Source organism: Ranitomeya variabilis, chromosome 1, assembly GCF_051348905.1.
Source record: "Ranitomeya variabilis isolate aRanVar5 chromosome 1, aRanVar5.hap1, whole genome shotgun sequence".
NCBI classification, from domain to species: Eukaryota; Metazoa; Chordata; class Amphibia; order Anura; family Dendrobatidae; genus Ranitomeya; species Ranitomeya variabilis.
The window spans coordinates 658,216,871-658,233,613 of NC_135232.1; the positions used below are offsets into that span (position 1 = coordinate 658,216,871).

Genomic DNA, 16,743 nt, shown 5'->3' on the forward strand with positions numbered 1-16,743 from the left:
TTTGTTTGTTTTATTTTACCAAGGGTAACAGGAGAAAATGGACCCCAAAAGTTGTTGTACAATTTGTCCTGAGTACGCCGATACTCTATATGTGGGGGTAAACCACTGTTTGTGCGCATGGCAGAGCTAGGAAGCGAAGGAGCGCTGTTATGATCCGGTGACCCTGTAGTCGCATGGGACTATCTCTGGAGTTAGTGGTACCTGTACTGACCGCAATCCTAACACTGACACCGCAACTAGAAGTAGCCGTGGGATGTACCTGACATGGCCTAGACACCTCGACACAGCCGGAGGACTAAATACCCCTAAAGATGGAAACGGGAAATCCTATCTTGCCTCAGAGCAGATTCCCCAAGGATAGGCAGCCCCCCACAAATAATGACTGTGAGTTTAAGAGGAAATACGTACACAGGCAGAAAAGACAGTTTAGCAAAAGAGGCCCTTCTAGCTAGATAGAAAGGATAGGACAGAGTTCTAAGTGGTCAGTATTAAAACACTAGAAAAATCCACAGCAGAAGATACAATATGCTACATCTAACTAAAGACATAGGATGTATATCTGCATCTCCAGAGAAACCAGCATGACAGAAAAATCCAAACAAGTCAAAGCTGGACAAAAACACAATAGATTGCACTGCACATAAAAGCACACTGCATGAGTGCTACAGAGAACAAAAAACGGACACTTATATTAGCTGAAAGACAGCAGGGCAAGAGGAGCCAGACAGAGATGCAATCCCTCCAAGATACAATGGACAACTGACAGGGATTGATGGATCCTAAAAACCTAAATACCTAATAGAACTGCAATAAGCAGAAACACCTGCCCTGATTACAATCCAGAGACCACTGCACTACCACTAGCAACCACCGGAGTGAGCCCAAGAGCAGAATTCACAACAGTAACCCCCCCCCCCTTGAAGAGGGGTCACCGAACCCTCACCAGAGCCCCCAGGCCGATCAGGACGAGACCGGTGAAAGGCCCGAACCAAATCAGTAGCATGGACATCAAAGGCAAAGACCCAAGAATTATCCTCCTGGCCGTAACCCTTCCATTTGACAAGGTACTGAAGTTTCCGTCTCGAAAAACGAGAATCCAAAATCTTCTCAACCACATACTCCAACTCCCCATCCACCAACACAGGAGCCGGAGGATCAACAGAGGGAAGAACGGGCGTCACATATTTCCGCAATAAAGATCTATGGAAAACATTATGGATGGCAAAAGATGCTGGAAGGGCCAAACGAAAAGAAACCGGATTGATAATCTCAGAAATCCTATAAGGACCAATAAACCGAGGCTTGAACTTAGGGGAAGAAACCTTCATAGGAACATGACGGGAAGACAACCAAACCAAGTCCCCAACCCGAAGCCGGGAACCAACACACCGACGACGATTAGCAAAACGTTGCGCCTCCTCCTGAGACACCAAATTGTCCACCACATGAGCCCAAATTTGCTGCAACCTGTCAACCACAGAATCCACACCAGGACAATCAGAAGGCTCAACCTGCCCTGTAGAAAAACGAGGATGAAAACCAAAATTACCAAAGAAGGGCGAAACCAAGGTAGCCGAACTAGCCCGATTATTAAGGGCAAACTCGGCCAACGGCAAGAAAGCCACCCAATCATCCTGATCAGCAGACACGAAGCATCTCAGATACGTTTCCAAAGTCTGATTAGTTCGCTCGGCTTGGCCATTTGTCTGAGGATGAAATGCGGAAGAAAAAGACAAATCAATGCCCAGCCTAGTACAAAAGGCACGCCAAAACCTAGAAACAAACTGGGAGCCTCTGTCGGACACAATATTCTCCGGAATACCACGTAAACGAACCACATGCTGAAAAAAAACAGAGGAACCAAATCAGAAGAGGAAGGCAACTTAGGCAAAGGCACCAAATGAACCATCTTAGAAAACCAGTCACAAACCACCCAGATAACAGACATCCTCTGGGAAACCGGAAGGTCTGAAATGAAATCCATAGAAATATGCGTCCAAGGCCTCTCAGGGACCGACAAAGGCAAAAGCAACCCATTAGCGCGGGAACAACAAGGCTTAGCCCGCGCACAAGTCCCACAGGACTGCAGAAAAGAACGCACATCCCGTGACAAAGAAGGCCACCAAAAAGACCTACCAACCAACTCTCTGGTACCAAAAATACCAGGATGGCCAGCCAACACAGAACAGTGAACCTCCGAAATCACTCTACTAGTCCATTTATCAGGAACGAACAGTTTCCCCACAGGACAGCGGTCAGGTTTGTCAGCCTGAAATTCCTGAAGAACCCGGCGCAAATCAGGGGAGATGGCAGAAAGGATCACCCCTTCCTTTAGAATGCCGACCGGTTCAAGGACCTCCGGAGAATCAGGCAAAAAGCTCCTAGAGAGGGCATCAGCCTTAATATTCTTAGAACCCGGAAGATACGAGACCACGAAATCAAAACGAGAGAAAAACAAAGACCATCGAGCCTGTCTAGGATTCAGCCGCTTGGCAGACTCGAGGTAAATCAGATTTTTATGATCGGTCAAGACCACAATACGGTGCTTAGCTCCCTCAAGCCAATGTCGCCATTCCTCGAACGCCCACTTCATAGCCAACAATTCCCGATTGCCGACATCAATTACGTTCAGCAGGCGAAAATTTTCAGGAAAAGAAGGCACATGGCCTCATCAAGGAACCAGCAGAATTCCTCTGAGACAAAATGGCCCCTGTTCCAATCTCAGAAGCGTCAACCTCAACCTGAAATTGAAGAGAAACATCTGGCTGACGCAACACAGGGGCCGAAGTAAATCGGCGTTTAGGCTCCTGAAAGGCAGAGACAGCCGCAGAGGACCAATTCGTAACATCAGCACCCTTTTTCGTCAAACCGGTCAGGGGTTTAACCACACTGGAGAAGTTAGCAATGAAACAGCGATAAAAATTAGCAAAGCCCAAAAATTTCTGAAGACTCTTCACGGACGTGGGCTGAATCCAATCATGAATGGCCTGAACCTTAACCAGATCCATCTCTAGAGATGAGGGAGAAAAAATAAAGCCCAAAATCGAAACCTTCTGCACCCCAAAGAGACACTTAGACCCCTTCACAAATAAAGCATTATCACGAAGGATCTGAAACACCATCCTAACCTGTTTCACATGAGACTCCCAATCATCGGAAAAAATCAAAATATCATCCAAATATACAATCATGAATTTATCAAGATAATTCCGGAAGATATCATGCATGAAGGACTGAAAAACAGATGGAGCATTTGAGAGCCCGAAAGGCATCACAAGGTATTCAAAATGGCCCTCGGGCGTATTAAACGCAGTTTTCCATTCGTCACCCGGCTTAATACGAATAAGATTATATGCCCCTCGAAGGTCAATCTTAGTAAACCAACTAGCCCCCTTAATTCTAGCAAACAAATCGGAAAGCAAAGGCAAAGGGTATTGAAATTTGACCGTAATCTTATTCAAGAGGCGATAATCAATACAGGGTCTCAAGGAACCATCCTTCTTGGCAACAAAAAAAAATCCCGCTCCCAATGGTGAAAAAGATGGCCGAATATGGCCTTTCTCCAAAGACTCCTTAATATAACTCCGCATGGCGGTATGTTCAGGTACAGACAGATTGAAAAGTCGACCCTTAGGAAACTTACAACCTGGAATCAAGTCAATAGCACAATCACAGTCCCTATGTGGTGGAAGGGAACTGGACTTGGGCTCATTGAACACATCCTGAAAATCAGACAAGAACTCTGGAATTTCAGAAGAGGGGCGTGAGGAGATTGACATTAAAGGAACGTCACCATGAACTCCCTGACAACCCCAACTAGTCACAGACATAGATGGAAAACCCAGCACAATAGCATCATGCAAATTATGCAACACCAGAAAGCGACAATCCTCCCGATGGGCTGGCGCCATGCACATGGTCACCTGTGTCCAAAACTGGGGTTTATTGTTAGCCAAAGGTGTAGCATCAATGCCCCTTAAAGGAATAGGGTTCTGCAAAGGCTGCAAGGGAAAACCACAACGTCTGGCAAATTCCAAGTCCATTAAGTTCAAAGCGGCGCCAGAATCTACAAACGCCATGACAGAAAATGACGACAATGAGCAAATCAATGTCACAGATAACAGAAATTTAGGTTGTACGGTACCAATGTTAACTGAACTAGCGATCCTCTTAGTACGCTTAGGGCAGACCGAAATGACATGAGAAGCATCGCCACAGTAAAAACACAACCCATTCTGACGTCTGAATCCCTGTTGTTCCGCTCCAGACAGAATCCTATCGCACTGCATAGGTGTCTGCTCTGAGGACAACGCCACAGCGCGCACAGCTCTGTGCTCACGCAGGCGCCGATCAATCTGAATGGCCAGAGACATAGAATCGCTCAGACCAATAGGCGTGGGGAACCCCACCATAACAGCTTTAACAGATTCAGAAAGACCCTTTCTGAAAATTGCCGCCAAAGCATCCTCATTCCACTTAGTCAGCACAGACCACTTTCTAAATTTCTGACAATACGATTCTGCCGCTTCTTGACCCTGAAACAGGGCCAACAAGGTCTTCTCAGCATGATCCACAGAATTTGGTTCATCATACAATAACCCTAGAGCCTGAAAGAAAGCTTCTACATTAAGCAAGGCAGGATTCCTAGATTCCAGGGAAAATGCCCAATCCTGAGGATCGCCACGCAGCAGGGAGATTACAATTTTTACCTGCTGTATGGGATCACCAGAAGAACGAGGTTTCAGAGCAAAAAACAGTTTACAGTTATTTTTAAAACTGAAAAATTTAGACCTGTCCCCAAAAAATAAAATCAGGAGAAGGAATCCTAGGCTCTAAAACCGGAGTCTGAACAATATAATCGGAAATACCCTGTACTCTAGCAGCCAGCTGATCCACACGAGAAGCCAATCCCTGAACATCCATGCCAACACACAGCTCCTCAGTCACCCAGAGGTAAAGACAGACTACAGAAAAAAAAAAGGCTCAGCACTTTTCTTCCCTTCTTCTGAGATGCATTTAACTCATTGTGGGCCAGTTGTACTGTTATGATCCGGTGACCCTGGAGCCGCATGGGACTCTCTCTGGAGTTAGTGGTACCTGTACTGACCGCAATCCTAATACTGACACCGCAACTAGAAGTAGCCGTGGGATGTACCTGACATGGCCTAGACACCTCGACACAGCCGGAGGACTAAATACCCCTAAAGATGGAAACGGGAAATCCCATCTTGCCTCAGAGCAGATTCCCCAAGGATAGGCAGCCCCCCACAAATAATGACTGAGTTTAAGAGGAAATAAATACACAGGCAGAAAAGACAGAGTTTAGCAAAAGAGGCCCTTCTAGCTAGATAGAAAGGATAGGTCAGAGTTCTAAGCGGTCAGTATTAAAACACTAGAAAAATCCACAGCAGAAGATACAATATGCTACATCTAACTAAAGACATAGGATGTATATCTGCATCTCCAGAGAAACCAGCATGACAGAAAAATCCAAACAAGTCAAAGCTGGACAAAAACACAATAGATTGCACTGCACATAAAAGCACACTGCATGAGTGCTACAGAGAACAAAAAACGGACACTTATATTAGCTGAAAGACAGCAGGGCAAGTGGAGCCAGACAGAGATGCAATCCCTCCAAGATACAATGGACAACTGGCAGGGATTGATGGATCCTAAAAACCTAAATACCTAATAGAACTGCAATAAGCAGAAACACCTGCCCTGATTAAAATCCAGAGACCACTGCACTACCACTAGCAACCACCGGAGGGAGCCCAAGAGCAGAATTCACAACAGAGCGCCATTTGACTTGTCAATGCAAAATTGACTGGAATGGAGATGGGACGCCATGTTGCGTTTGGAGAGCCCCTGATGTGCCTAAACATTTAAACCCCCCCACAAGTGACACCATTTTGGAAAGTAGACCCCCTAAGGAACTTATCTAGATGTGTGGTGAGCACTTTGACCCATTAATTGATTCACAGAAGTTTATAATGCAGAGCAGTAAAAATAAAAAATCTTTTGTTCCACAAAAATTATTTTTTAGCCCCCAGTTTTGTATTTTTCCAAGGGTAACAGTTGAAATTAGACCCCAAAAGTTGTTGTCCATTTTGTCCTGAGTACGCTTATACCCCATATGTGGGGGACCACCGTTTGAGAGCATAGCAGAGCTCGGAAGGGAAGGAGCGTCATTTGGAACGCAGTCTTAGATGGATTGTCTGCAGGAGTTGCATTGCGTTTGCAGAGCCCCTAATGTACCTAAACAGTAGAAACCCCACACAAGTGACCCCATATTGGAAACTAGACCCCCCAAGGAACTTATCTAGATGTGTTGTGAGAACTTTGAACCCCCAAGTGTTTCACTACAGTTTATAACGCAGAGCCGTGAAAATAAAAAATCCTTTTTTTTTTTCCACAAAAATTATTTTTTAGCCCCCAGTTTTGTATTTTCCCAAGGGTAACAGGAGAAATTGGACCCCAAAAGTTGTCTAATGTGTCCTGAGTACGCGGATACCCCATATGTTGGCGTAAACCCCCGTTTGTGCACACGGGGGAGCTCGGAAGGGAAGGAGCACTGTTTTACTTTTTCAACGCAGAATTGGCTGGAATTGAGATCGGACGCCATGTCGCGTTTGGAGAGCCCCTGATGTGCCTAAACAGTGGAAACCCCCCAATTATAACTGAAATCCTAATCCAAACACATCCCTAACCCTAATCCCAACGGTAACCCTAACCACACCTCTAACCCTGACACACCCCTAACCCTAATCCCAATCCTATCCCCAACCGTAAAAGTAATCCAAACCCTAACTTTAGCCCCAACCCTTACCCTAACCCTAACCCTAGCCCCAACTCTAGCCCTAACCCTAACCTTAGCCCTAACCCTAACACCCTAGCCCTAACGGGAAAATGGAAATACATTTTTTTATATTTTTCGCTAACTAAGGGGGTGATGAAGGAGGGTTTGATTTACTTTTATAGCAGGTTTTTTAGCAGATTTTTATGATTGGGAGCTGTCACACACAGAAAGAAGCTTTTTAAAGCAAAAAATATTTTTTTGGTCCACAGTCATGTGAGGTCTTGTTTTTTGCGGGACGAGTTGACGTTTTTATTGGTAACATTTTCGGGTACGTGACATTTTTTGATTGCTTTTTATTCTGATTTTTGTGAGGCAGAATGACAAAAAACCAGCTATTCATGAATTTCTTCGGGTCAGTACGATTACAGCGATTCCTCATTTATATAATTTTTTTATGTTTTGGCGCTTTTATACGATTATTTTATAGAAAAAAAATTATTTTTGCATCGCCTTATTCTGAGGACTATAACTTTTTTATTTTTTCTTTGATGACGCTGTATGGCGGCTCGTTTTTTGGGGGATAAGATGACGTTTTCAGCGGTACCATGGTTATTTATATCCGTCTTTTTGATCGCGTGTTATTCCACTTTTTGTTTGGCGGTATGATAAAGCGTTGTTTTCTGCCTCGGTGTTTTTTTGTTTTAGTTTTTTTTACGGTGTTCACTGAAGGGGTTAACTAGTGGGACAGTTTTATAGGTCGGGTCACTACAGACGCGGCGATACTAAATATGTGTACTTTTCTTGTTTTTTTTTTTATTTAGATAAAGAATTGTATTTATAGGTACAATATATATTTTTTTTATTTTTGGGGGGATTTTTTTTTACATGTGAATTTTTTTCCCCCCACTATAACATTGCCCCGGGGGGGGGGGGGGGGGGGGATCATGTTTGATCACAGTGTGCCGGGGTTAAAGTGCCGGCAGCGGGGGGGGGGGGGGGGGGGAAGCATCATGTTAGTTTGCTGTGCACTGTGTCAGATCGGCGATCTGACATGCACAACTCCTGGAGGCTTCCCGGCACTGTGAAGCCACCTCCCTGCAGGACCCGGATGCCGCGGCCATCTTGGATCCAGGCCTGCTGCAGGGAGGAGGTAAGAGACCCTCGGAGCAACGCGATTACATCGCGTTGCTCCGCGGGTCTCAGGGAAGCACGCAGGGAGCCCCCTCCCTGCGCGATGCTTCCCTATACCGCCGGAACACTGCGATCATGTTTGATCGCAGTGTGCCGGGGTTAAAGTGCCGGCAGCGGTCCGTGACCGCTCCTGGCATATAGTGCTGGATGTCAGCTGCGATAGTCAGCTGACACCCGGCCGCGATCGGCCACGCTCCCCCCGTGAGCGCGGCCGATCGCTATGACATACTATCCCGTCGAGGGTCAGATAGGCCCAGGTCACCTCGACGGGATAGTACGTCTAAGGTCAGAGAGGGGTTAAATAGCGGCAAAAATGCAAAAAATCCGCAAAATTAATGAACATGCTGTGCTTTTAACCGCATCATGTGCACAAAAATTGCAGAATGCATTAAAAATGATGGGATGCTTATGTATGCGTTTTTTAATAGTCTTTCCCGTAGAAAACGGCCGAAAAAACGAGAAAAAAAAAATGAGAAAAATCCTGAACGTGTGCACAGTCTAAATCTCAAGTTTCTTAGGCCTAAGTGATCCATTGGATGTCATTGTGACATCATTTGACAAAGTCGTGGTGCAGATTAGTAGTACAACATGAGGAGTGCTAGTACCCTCAAGAAGAATGACAAGTAGCGAATCTAAAGTAACATTCTACAAATGTTCTTCAAAAAAAAAAAAAAAAGGAGCAGACAACTTAAAATATGTAAGTAGAAGAAAACCATACCAAGTGTCTGTACACCTGCCCCATCAGCTCTTATGACCTATATATTGTAGTAAATACTTGCACTGCCCACAATATTTCTGGAGTCTCTTTTCTTATAACTTGTTGTGCCTTTCCCTTGTTCTGCCTATAAATCAACAACTGGATGTGGCGGCCAAGTTGAGGTCCCAATGCTCTAAAGGCATGTGATAGGGAGGAGAGACGTGTGACACCCCTTGAAGAAAGGTCTTAACCTGAAGTTTTGACGTGATAGGTCTCTGAAATAAGACTGAGAGTGGAGATTTGGCCCTTAAAGAGAGGCGAGTGCCAGGCCGGAGTCCAGACCTGCTTGTAGGAACGCTAAAATGGTGGGAACTGAGAATACGAGAGGGGAAAGACCGCGATCCTTGCACCAAGCAAAAAAGGTCTTCCAGGTACGGTGATCGATATAGATATGTGGGTTTACGGGCACTAACCATAGTGGAAATGACCTGTTGAGAAAACCCAGCCTGGGTCAAGACCCAGGATTCACAGCCACGCCGTGAAACGCAGGGCCTTTGAGTACTGGTGGTAGATCGGGCCCTGGGAGAGCAGATCTGGCCTCCAGGGTATGTCTGCGACGAGGCATACCAACTCTGCGAACCATGCTCGGCATGGCCAATCGGGAGCGACCAGGATCCATTGATCCTTCCGCCTTGATTTTCCTGATTACTCTGGGGAGTAACGTTAGAGGGAGAAAAATGTACGGAAGACAGAATTGGTGCCACGAAAAAACCAGAGCATCTATTCAGATTGCTCTTTGATCTCGGTACCTTGTTATAAACTGGGGAATCTATGCATTCAGTCTGGACACCATGAGATCCACATCCGGGGTCCCCCAGCAAAGACAGATCTGGTTGAAGACTTCAGAATGAAGCTCCCACTCACCCGGGGGTGAGACCCTGACGGCTGAGGAAATCCGCTGTCAAGTTTTCCACTCCTTGAATGTGCACCGCTGAGATCACCGAGTGGTTGTTCTCTGCACATCGAAGGATGCGAGTTACCTCGGACATGGCCGCCCTGCTGCGGGTACCCCCTTGATTGATGTATGCCACAGCCGTGGCGCTGTCTGATTGAATACGGGTGGGGTGACCCGCTAGAAGATGGAACTGTTGCAGGGCCAGCTGAATAGCACGGATTTCCAGAACGTTGATCGGTTGCTTCGATTGGAGGGAAGAGTTCAACGTTCACCACCTGACAGCCTGTCTGACCTGCAGGGACAAGTGGCTCCTGCGGTTGAGAGAGAACGGGTTTCTGTCACAAGCTGCCAAAAGGGCATGTTGTAGGGGACGAAGGTGCAGTTGGGCAAAAGAGACCACTTCCATTGCGGCCACCATCTATCCTAGTACCCTCATTGCAAACTGGATGGAGCGAGGGGAAGACTGACTAAGCGCTCGGGCTCCTTGTTGAAGGGCTAAGACCTTGTCTGGATGGAGAATTACAAACCCCCAGAGACGAGTCCAGGGACATTCTTAGAAAGTTAAAAATCCAAAATAAGTTAAACCGCACCCTGTATCCATATGGCTTTCATTAGCCTGTTTGGCGCAAGTCCCTGCCAGGGGGTCAACCCAGCCCCAAAGTCCAATCCAAAATAAGAGAAAGAGGACAGCGCCACAACGGTCAGTGATGAAAAACTTACAAGTTTAATCTGCCAACTGCGGCGACGTTTCGGTACAATGACCTTTGATTGATAAAGGTCATTGTACCGAAACGTCGCCGCAGTTGGCAGATTAAACTTGTAAGTTTTTCATCACTGACCGTTGTGGCGCTGTCCTCTTTCTCTTATTCTTAGAAAGTTAATCTGTTGGGCTGGGACAGGAGAGGATTTGCTTAAGTTTATTAGCTAGTCCAGGCAAGAAAGGGTATCGCAAGTAATGCGAACGGACTCCACGCAGTCGTGGAAAGACAGACCCTTGATCCATAGGTCGTCCAGATAGGGCAGAACGATCACGCCCCGAGAGTGCAGGATGAACAAGACAGCCACCATGACCTTTGTGAACACTCTGGGGGCCGCAGCGAGGCTGAAGAGTAGGGCCGTGAATTGAAAATGCTGGTCGCGAATGACGTAGCGCAGGAATCTCTCGTGAGGGGGGGGGGGGGGGGGGGGGGGAACACACAAAAAAAAATTTGGAATATGCAAGTAAAGCATCTTGGATGTCGATTGCGGCCAAGAATTCTCCCTCTTCCAGGGAAGTGATAACTGAGCGCAGAAATTCCATGAGGATCCTGACAAACTTGTTTAGAAGTTTGAGGTCTAGTATGGGTCTTACCTTTCTGTCTATCTTTGGGGGGACGACAAGGTTCGAATAGAAACCCTGAAACCTTTTGCTTTCTGGGATGGGGACAATAACGCCATCGTGACGCAATAAGTCTATGGCCCGGGAGAAAGTGTTTGCCCTTGAGGGAGGATGGGAGGGAAAGAAACAAAAAGGGGGGGGGGGGGCACGTAGGGGGCACGTAGCCAAGTCGATCTTGCATCCGGAAGACACCAGATCTCTAACCCACTTGGAGACGACAGAAAGCTAGACCTGACGAAAGTAGTAGGTGGCCACCTATCCTGTCTGTGTCGACTGGATAGTGCTGGTAGTCAGCGTGTGGAAAATTTCTGGGACCTAGGATCTTTAGGTCTCGACTGCTTGGGTCGGTACTTCCAATGCTGGTTAGGTCTGTACGAGACCTGAGCTCCTCCATCCCTTCGTGGAGAACGTCCTGAACCGGACGAAGGAGTGGTAGTGGTCCAGCTTGGAGTGGAGTGAAAGGAACGGAAAAGGATTTGTTGCAGTCTCCGAAAGGGATGCCCAAGTCTCTGTTGGGGAACGAATTTACTCTTTCCTCACGTAGCATCGGAAATAAGCTGATCCAGCTTTTCTCCAAATAAGCAACCGCTTTGATAAGGAAGGGAGGTGAGGCGAGTCTTTTTTTGACGCAGAGCCCGCCATCCACTCTGAGCCATAATGGCCTTCTGATAGTGATGGCATTGGCTGCTGACTGAGCAGCACAACCGGCCACATCCAAGGATGCATGTACCAGGTAATCGCCTGCCTGGGAAATTTGGTTGGCAAGGTGTGCCGCCTCTGGAGGAAGGTTACTGCTCTAAAGTGAAGTAGCTAAGCTCTCTGACCAGAAAACCATTGCCTTAGCTACCCGTTGTTGTGGGAAAGGATGGATAGAGAGCCGAACCTGAGGCCTCAAAGACAGAGCGATCCAAACTTTCTATCTGACGGTCTGTGGGATTTTTGATGGATGAGCCATCCAACACGGACAGGAGAGTTTTGGACGCTAGGCGGGATACTGGGGGATCTACCGCCGGAGATTCAGGCTAATCTTTTTTCAGATCAGCTGATAAAGGATACTTTGCTTCAAGAGGCCTTTGTCCTGTGAAGCGTTTATCCGGGCATTCTCTGTGCCTATTAACTATGGCTCTAAATTCAGGATGACTAGCAAATGCCTTATGAGAGCGTTTAGTCCTCTTAAAGGACACGGTTTGATCCGGAGCGGAGCCGGAATCTTCCTCAACCTTTAAAGCCTGGTTGACAGCCTCAATCAGCGAATCCACCATTTTCTGAAAATCTGGATCTAAGGAACCATCAGATTCGCGTTCGCTACTGAACTCTGGAGAGTGAGAGCGAGAAACGGAGCTCTGAGGAGACAAGGCACGTGTCTACTCACGAGACATGCTACGGTTCCGTTTTCTAGGTGCCTGAGGGCTTCTAGAGTACTTTCGGCCCCTGCTAACCGACTGCTCCCGGCTTGAGGAGGATCCGTCTACATCTGTCCTGCAAACGCTCTGGTCTACCGAAGGATCTCGTAGGGATTCAATCGCTTTGGCCAGCGAAGCCATGGATTGAGACAGTGAGGAAGCCCACTCAGGGGGACTAGGTACACCGGGCTCAGTGGCGGAGAAGGGCTCCTGAGCGAAGTTGGGGTCACAGGCATTGCAGAGCGGCAAACTCTGAGCCTTAGGAAATGCAGACTGGCAGGAAGGGAATAAAATAAAAAATATAGCCATAGTCTTAATAGACTTTTTAGATGTCTTGGGCTGGGACATGTCGTACCCTTCATTGTGGCCCTATAATAATAGGGGCTGCTGAGAAGGGATACTGCTGAGAAAAAAGGGGTTACAGCAGGGAGAAGGATGTAAAATGCAGCACTCCGTTACCCAGGTCTGTGTCCCCGCTCCTCCAGCGCTTCTTCAACTGCATGGCGTCTGAACTGAGAACACTTGCAGCCGAGTCCTGAGAGTGCTTATGAAAAAAAGGTCAGGACCGGTGGGCGGAGCCTCCACATCGCATGGGCGGAGATAGAGGTTGCGGCCTAGTATAGGGTCGAAGCCGGGGACTAAGCTTGCGGCCCCGGAAGGGGCCAAATGTGCGCCCCCGCAGTAAAAAGAAAAAAAAAAAAAAAAAGGGCCCCCCATAACCAGCGCCGCCCCAGACCGCCTGAAAGGAGCCCTCCAGCCCCGGCACTTACCCGTGGAAGCTGTCGGGTGGCAGGTAAGCAGCTTGCTGCAGGTCCTCCTGTGCCGCCGCTTGTTTGGACGGTGCAGGGATAAGGGGGAAAAACCTCAAACCACCATCCCTTTAGAAGGGAGGTGTAGAGGGACCGCCCGCCTCTTTGTACCATCCGCTTTAACAGTGGTGGTGCAGTGGGGGCTGCTTGGAAGCCTAAAGAGGGGCGGCCACTGTACATCCAAGGGGTTAAATCCTCTAGGATGTGACAGGGCTAACTGTCCGACATTAGGCCTGGCTGCGGAAGAGGATACGGAGAGGAGACACTCTCCATGTTCGCCTTGAAAGGATCCGTCACCCCTTCATTCCACTTGGAAAAATGTAAAAATTGGTAAAAATGTAAAAATAAAATAAGCGTTTTTGGTCTGAAGACCAGACCTGTGTGCCTCCTATGGACACTAAGCAAGAACTGGTTCTCTGGGAGCCAGCACGGGGGTGCATACTGAAGAGGAAAAGCTAACTTTTTGTGTGTTAACTTAGTGTCAGCCTCCTAGTGGCAAGCAGCATACACCCATTGTCTGAGTCCCCCAATGAAGGACAAATCGCAAATTACTAATCTAAGAAATATTCAGTAAGCGAAAAACACCTTCACAAAAAGAAAATCCAATGAAATCACAATTTTTCACATGAACAGTGACAATTCATAAACTATTACTAGAGATTGTAGTGCATCAGGAATTTACACAGCCCTATTACTATACCATACAAAAAAAATACAACTTACAGACTAATTTATAAAAGTATTTTAAATTATTTCAAATCTGTTTAATTCCATTTTGTAAGGGGGGGGGGGTCTTTTTATGGACTTCAACTCCGTTTCGTTTTGACTGAAACATTGGGCATTTGGCTACAATAGAAGGGGTTTTTTTTAAAGGACACTTCAATTAATTTTCTTGTCTACTTCAGCTGCAAATTTTGAGTGCTATGGTCATTTTCTCAATAGGCTACCAAGTCTGGTATCCCTACTGCTGTGCACCTACATGGATATTCAGCATTAAAACATTATCTATTACTTTATTACTTTACAGGCTAATGGCACAGTCCCTGTACCAGGTATATTCATACACCTTGATGGTTCTGGGTGCTCCTTTCATGGTTGGTCCTTTAGGATAACAGAAATACCATGTAGTACACAAGTGACATTGCAGAACTTTTTCACAAAGGTGGTGAGGCTTTTCTTAGCTTTAAGTCGGGGTCACACTTGCAAGTTCAATGCGAGAAACTCACTAGAGTCTCTCACATCAAGTCCCAGCACTGCCGATGGCACTAGGGAACGGAGCGTGGGGCTGCATGTATTTCTATGCAGCCGCACACTCAGGTCCCGAGTGCTGGGCATCGATGCGTGAGCTTCTTGCATTGCACTCGCAAGTGTGACCCTGGCCTTAAGGTAAGGCTGTCATGGATGCCAATCTGAGAAGGCAGACCACACCAGGTACATGAAAGCAAAGACTGCGTTACCTTTTCCCTTTCAAGTTTGATAATCTTTTGTTCCTCTTGTTTCTTCAGTCGTTCCACCTGGACGGTCTTTTTAAATTCTTCTTTCTGTAGTACTATATCTCTGTTCCTGGACTGCATACGTTCAGCACGTTCTTTTCGCAATCTCTCTTTTTCAATTTCTAAAAAAAGAAGAAAAAAAAAAAAAATTTTATAAAAGGAGTTAAACAATTACAGTCCTAAACTTTAACCTAGTATTAACTATGATCTTGGTTTTTAGGAAATGAGTGCAACCCCTGAAGGAATCCCAGAAAGAAAGAATGTGAACAAGTTTGGAAATATTTGAACCCTATTGGCAGATGTACAAGAAAGGGCCTACTTTCTCCGCTTTATTTGCATTTTGTAATCAAGCCCTTAGCATTGATGAATTATCAAACAAATCACAGGTGTATTCCCAGCTCAGACATTTATGAGATACCTCCAGGAGAGGCTGCAAACATCTGCAATAAAATGGATCACAGCTCTGGGACCTGCACTTATCTTCAGACTCGCAGCCCTGACTCACACTGTAGTGAACGGAGAATTGGCAGAGCATGCATGTATCATCCTACCGGCCCCTCTCATCAGTTCCTGGATCACATCCACACTTTCTCTCTTGTGACACCTCCACCCTCATCATGGGTGATTTTAACATCCCCATTGCTTCTCCCCTCTCCCCATCGGCTTCTCACCTTTTATCTCTAACCTCCTCTTTCGGCCTCTCACAGCATACTAACTCTCCAACGCATGAAGATGGAAACTCCCTCGACTTCTCCCGGCTTTGCTCAGTGGATGATTTCACAAACTCCCCTCTCCCGCTCTAACCACAACCTTCTTTCCTTCTCTATCAAAAACTGCCATCCCGCTCAGGTCGCCCCCACTTTCCACCCTTACAGAAACATACAGATCATTAACACCCAAAAACTTATGAAGAACTTGCCGTCCTCATTGGCCCCAATCTCCTCCATCTCATGTCCTGATTCTGCTCTGAAGCATTACAATGAAATCCTGCAAAGTGCCCTGGATGAAGCTGCACCTCCTATACATAGAACAACTCGGCACAGACGGCGACAACCGTGGCACACGCTGCAAACAAGTTTCCTGCAGCGATGCTCCATGTGCGCCGAACATCTGTGGAGAAAATCTAATCTACCTGAAGATTTCATCCATTATAAGTTCATGCTAAAAACATACAACTCTGCCCTTCACCTCTCCAAACAAACCTATTTCAACACCCTCATCACCTCACTGTCAAATGACTTTCCAGTCCCTACTCAACCCAAGAGTGCAGGCCCCAACCACAGATCTCCGCGCTGACGATCTGGCCAATTACTTCAAAGAAAATAATTTACCACATTCGACAGGAAATTATCTCCCAATCCATTCATAACATGCACTGTCCTCTCTCCCCCACTGCATCTAGTTCACTCTCTGACTTTGAACCAGTTACAGAAGAAGAAGTAATCACGCTCCTTGCATCTTCTCGCCCAACCACTTGCACCAGTGACCCTATTCCGTCACATATCCTCCAGTCCCTTTCCCCGGCTATCACATCTCACCTAACAAAAATATTCAACCTCTCTCTCTCTCTCTCTCTTCCGGTATTTTTCCCTCCTCATTTAAGCATGCTATCATACATCCATTACTTAAAAAACCATCCCTCGATCAAAACTGTGCCCCTAATTATACACCTGTCTATAATCTTCCCTTCATCTCTAAACTCCTCGAAAGCATGGTCCACTCCAGTCTTACCTGCTATCTCTCAGATAACTCTTCTAGACCCTCTTCAATCTGGTTTCCGCTCTTTACACTCTACTGAAACTGCCCTCACTAAAGTCTAATAACCCACTAAAAGCTAAATCTAATGGTCACTACTCCATTCTAATTCTCTTGGATCTCTCCGCAGCATTTGACACTGTGGATCATCAGCTCCTCCTCACTATGCTCCTCTCCATCGGCCTCAAGGACACCGTTCTCTCCTGGTTCTCCTCCTATCTCTCTGACCGCTCCTTCACTGTATCTTTTGCTGGTTCCTA

At 46.6% G+C, this 16,743-nt stretch overlaps 1 protein-coding gene across 1 annotated transcript in view; it reads right to left on the bottom strand.

Annotated features, from left to right (window-relative positions):
• Nucleotides 1-16,743, bottom strand: part of BAZ1A (bromodomain adjacent to zinc finger domain 1A) — a 152,307-nt gene that overhangs the window by 91,279 nt on the left and 44,285 nt on the right. The window contains exon 9 of the mRNA XM_077262762.1: nucleotides 14,693-14,850. Within this exon, the coding sequence (XP_077118877.1) occupies nucleotides 14,693-14,850 (158 nt within the window). The remainder of the gene's footprint in view (nucleotides 1-14,692; nucleotides 14,851-16,743) is intronic.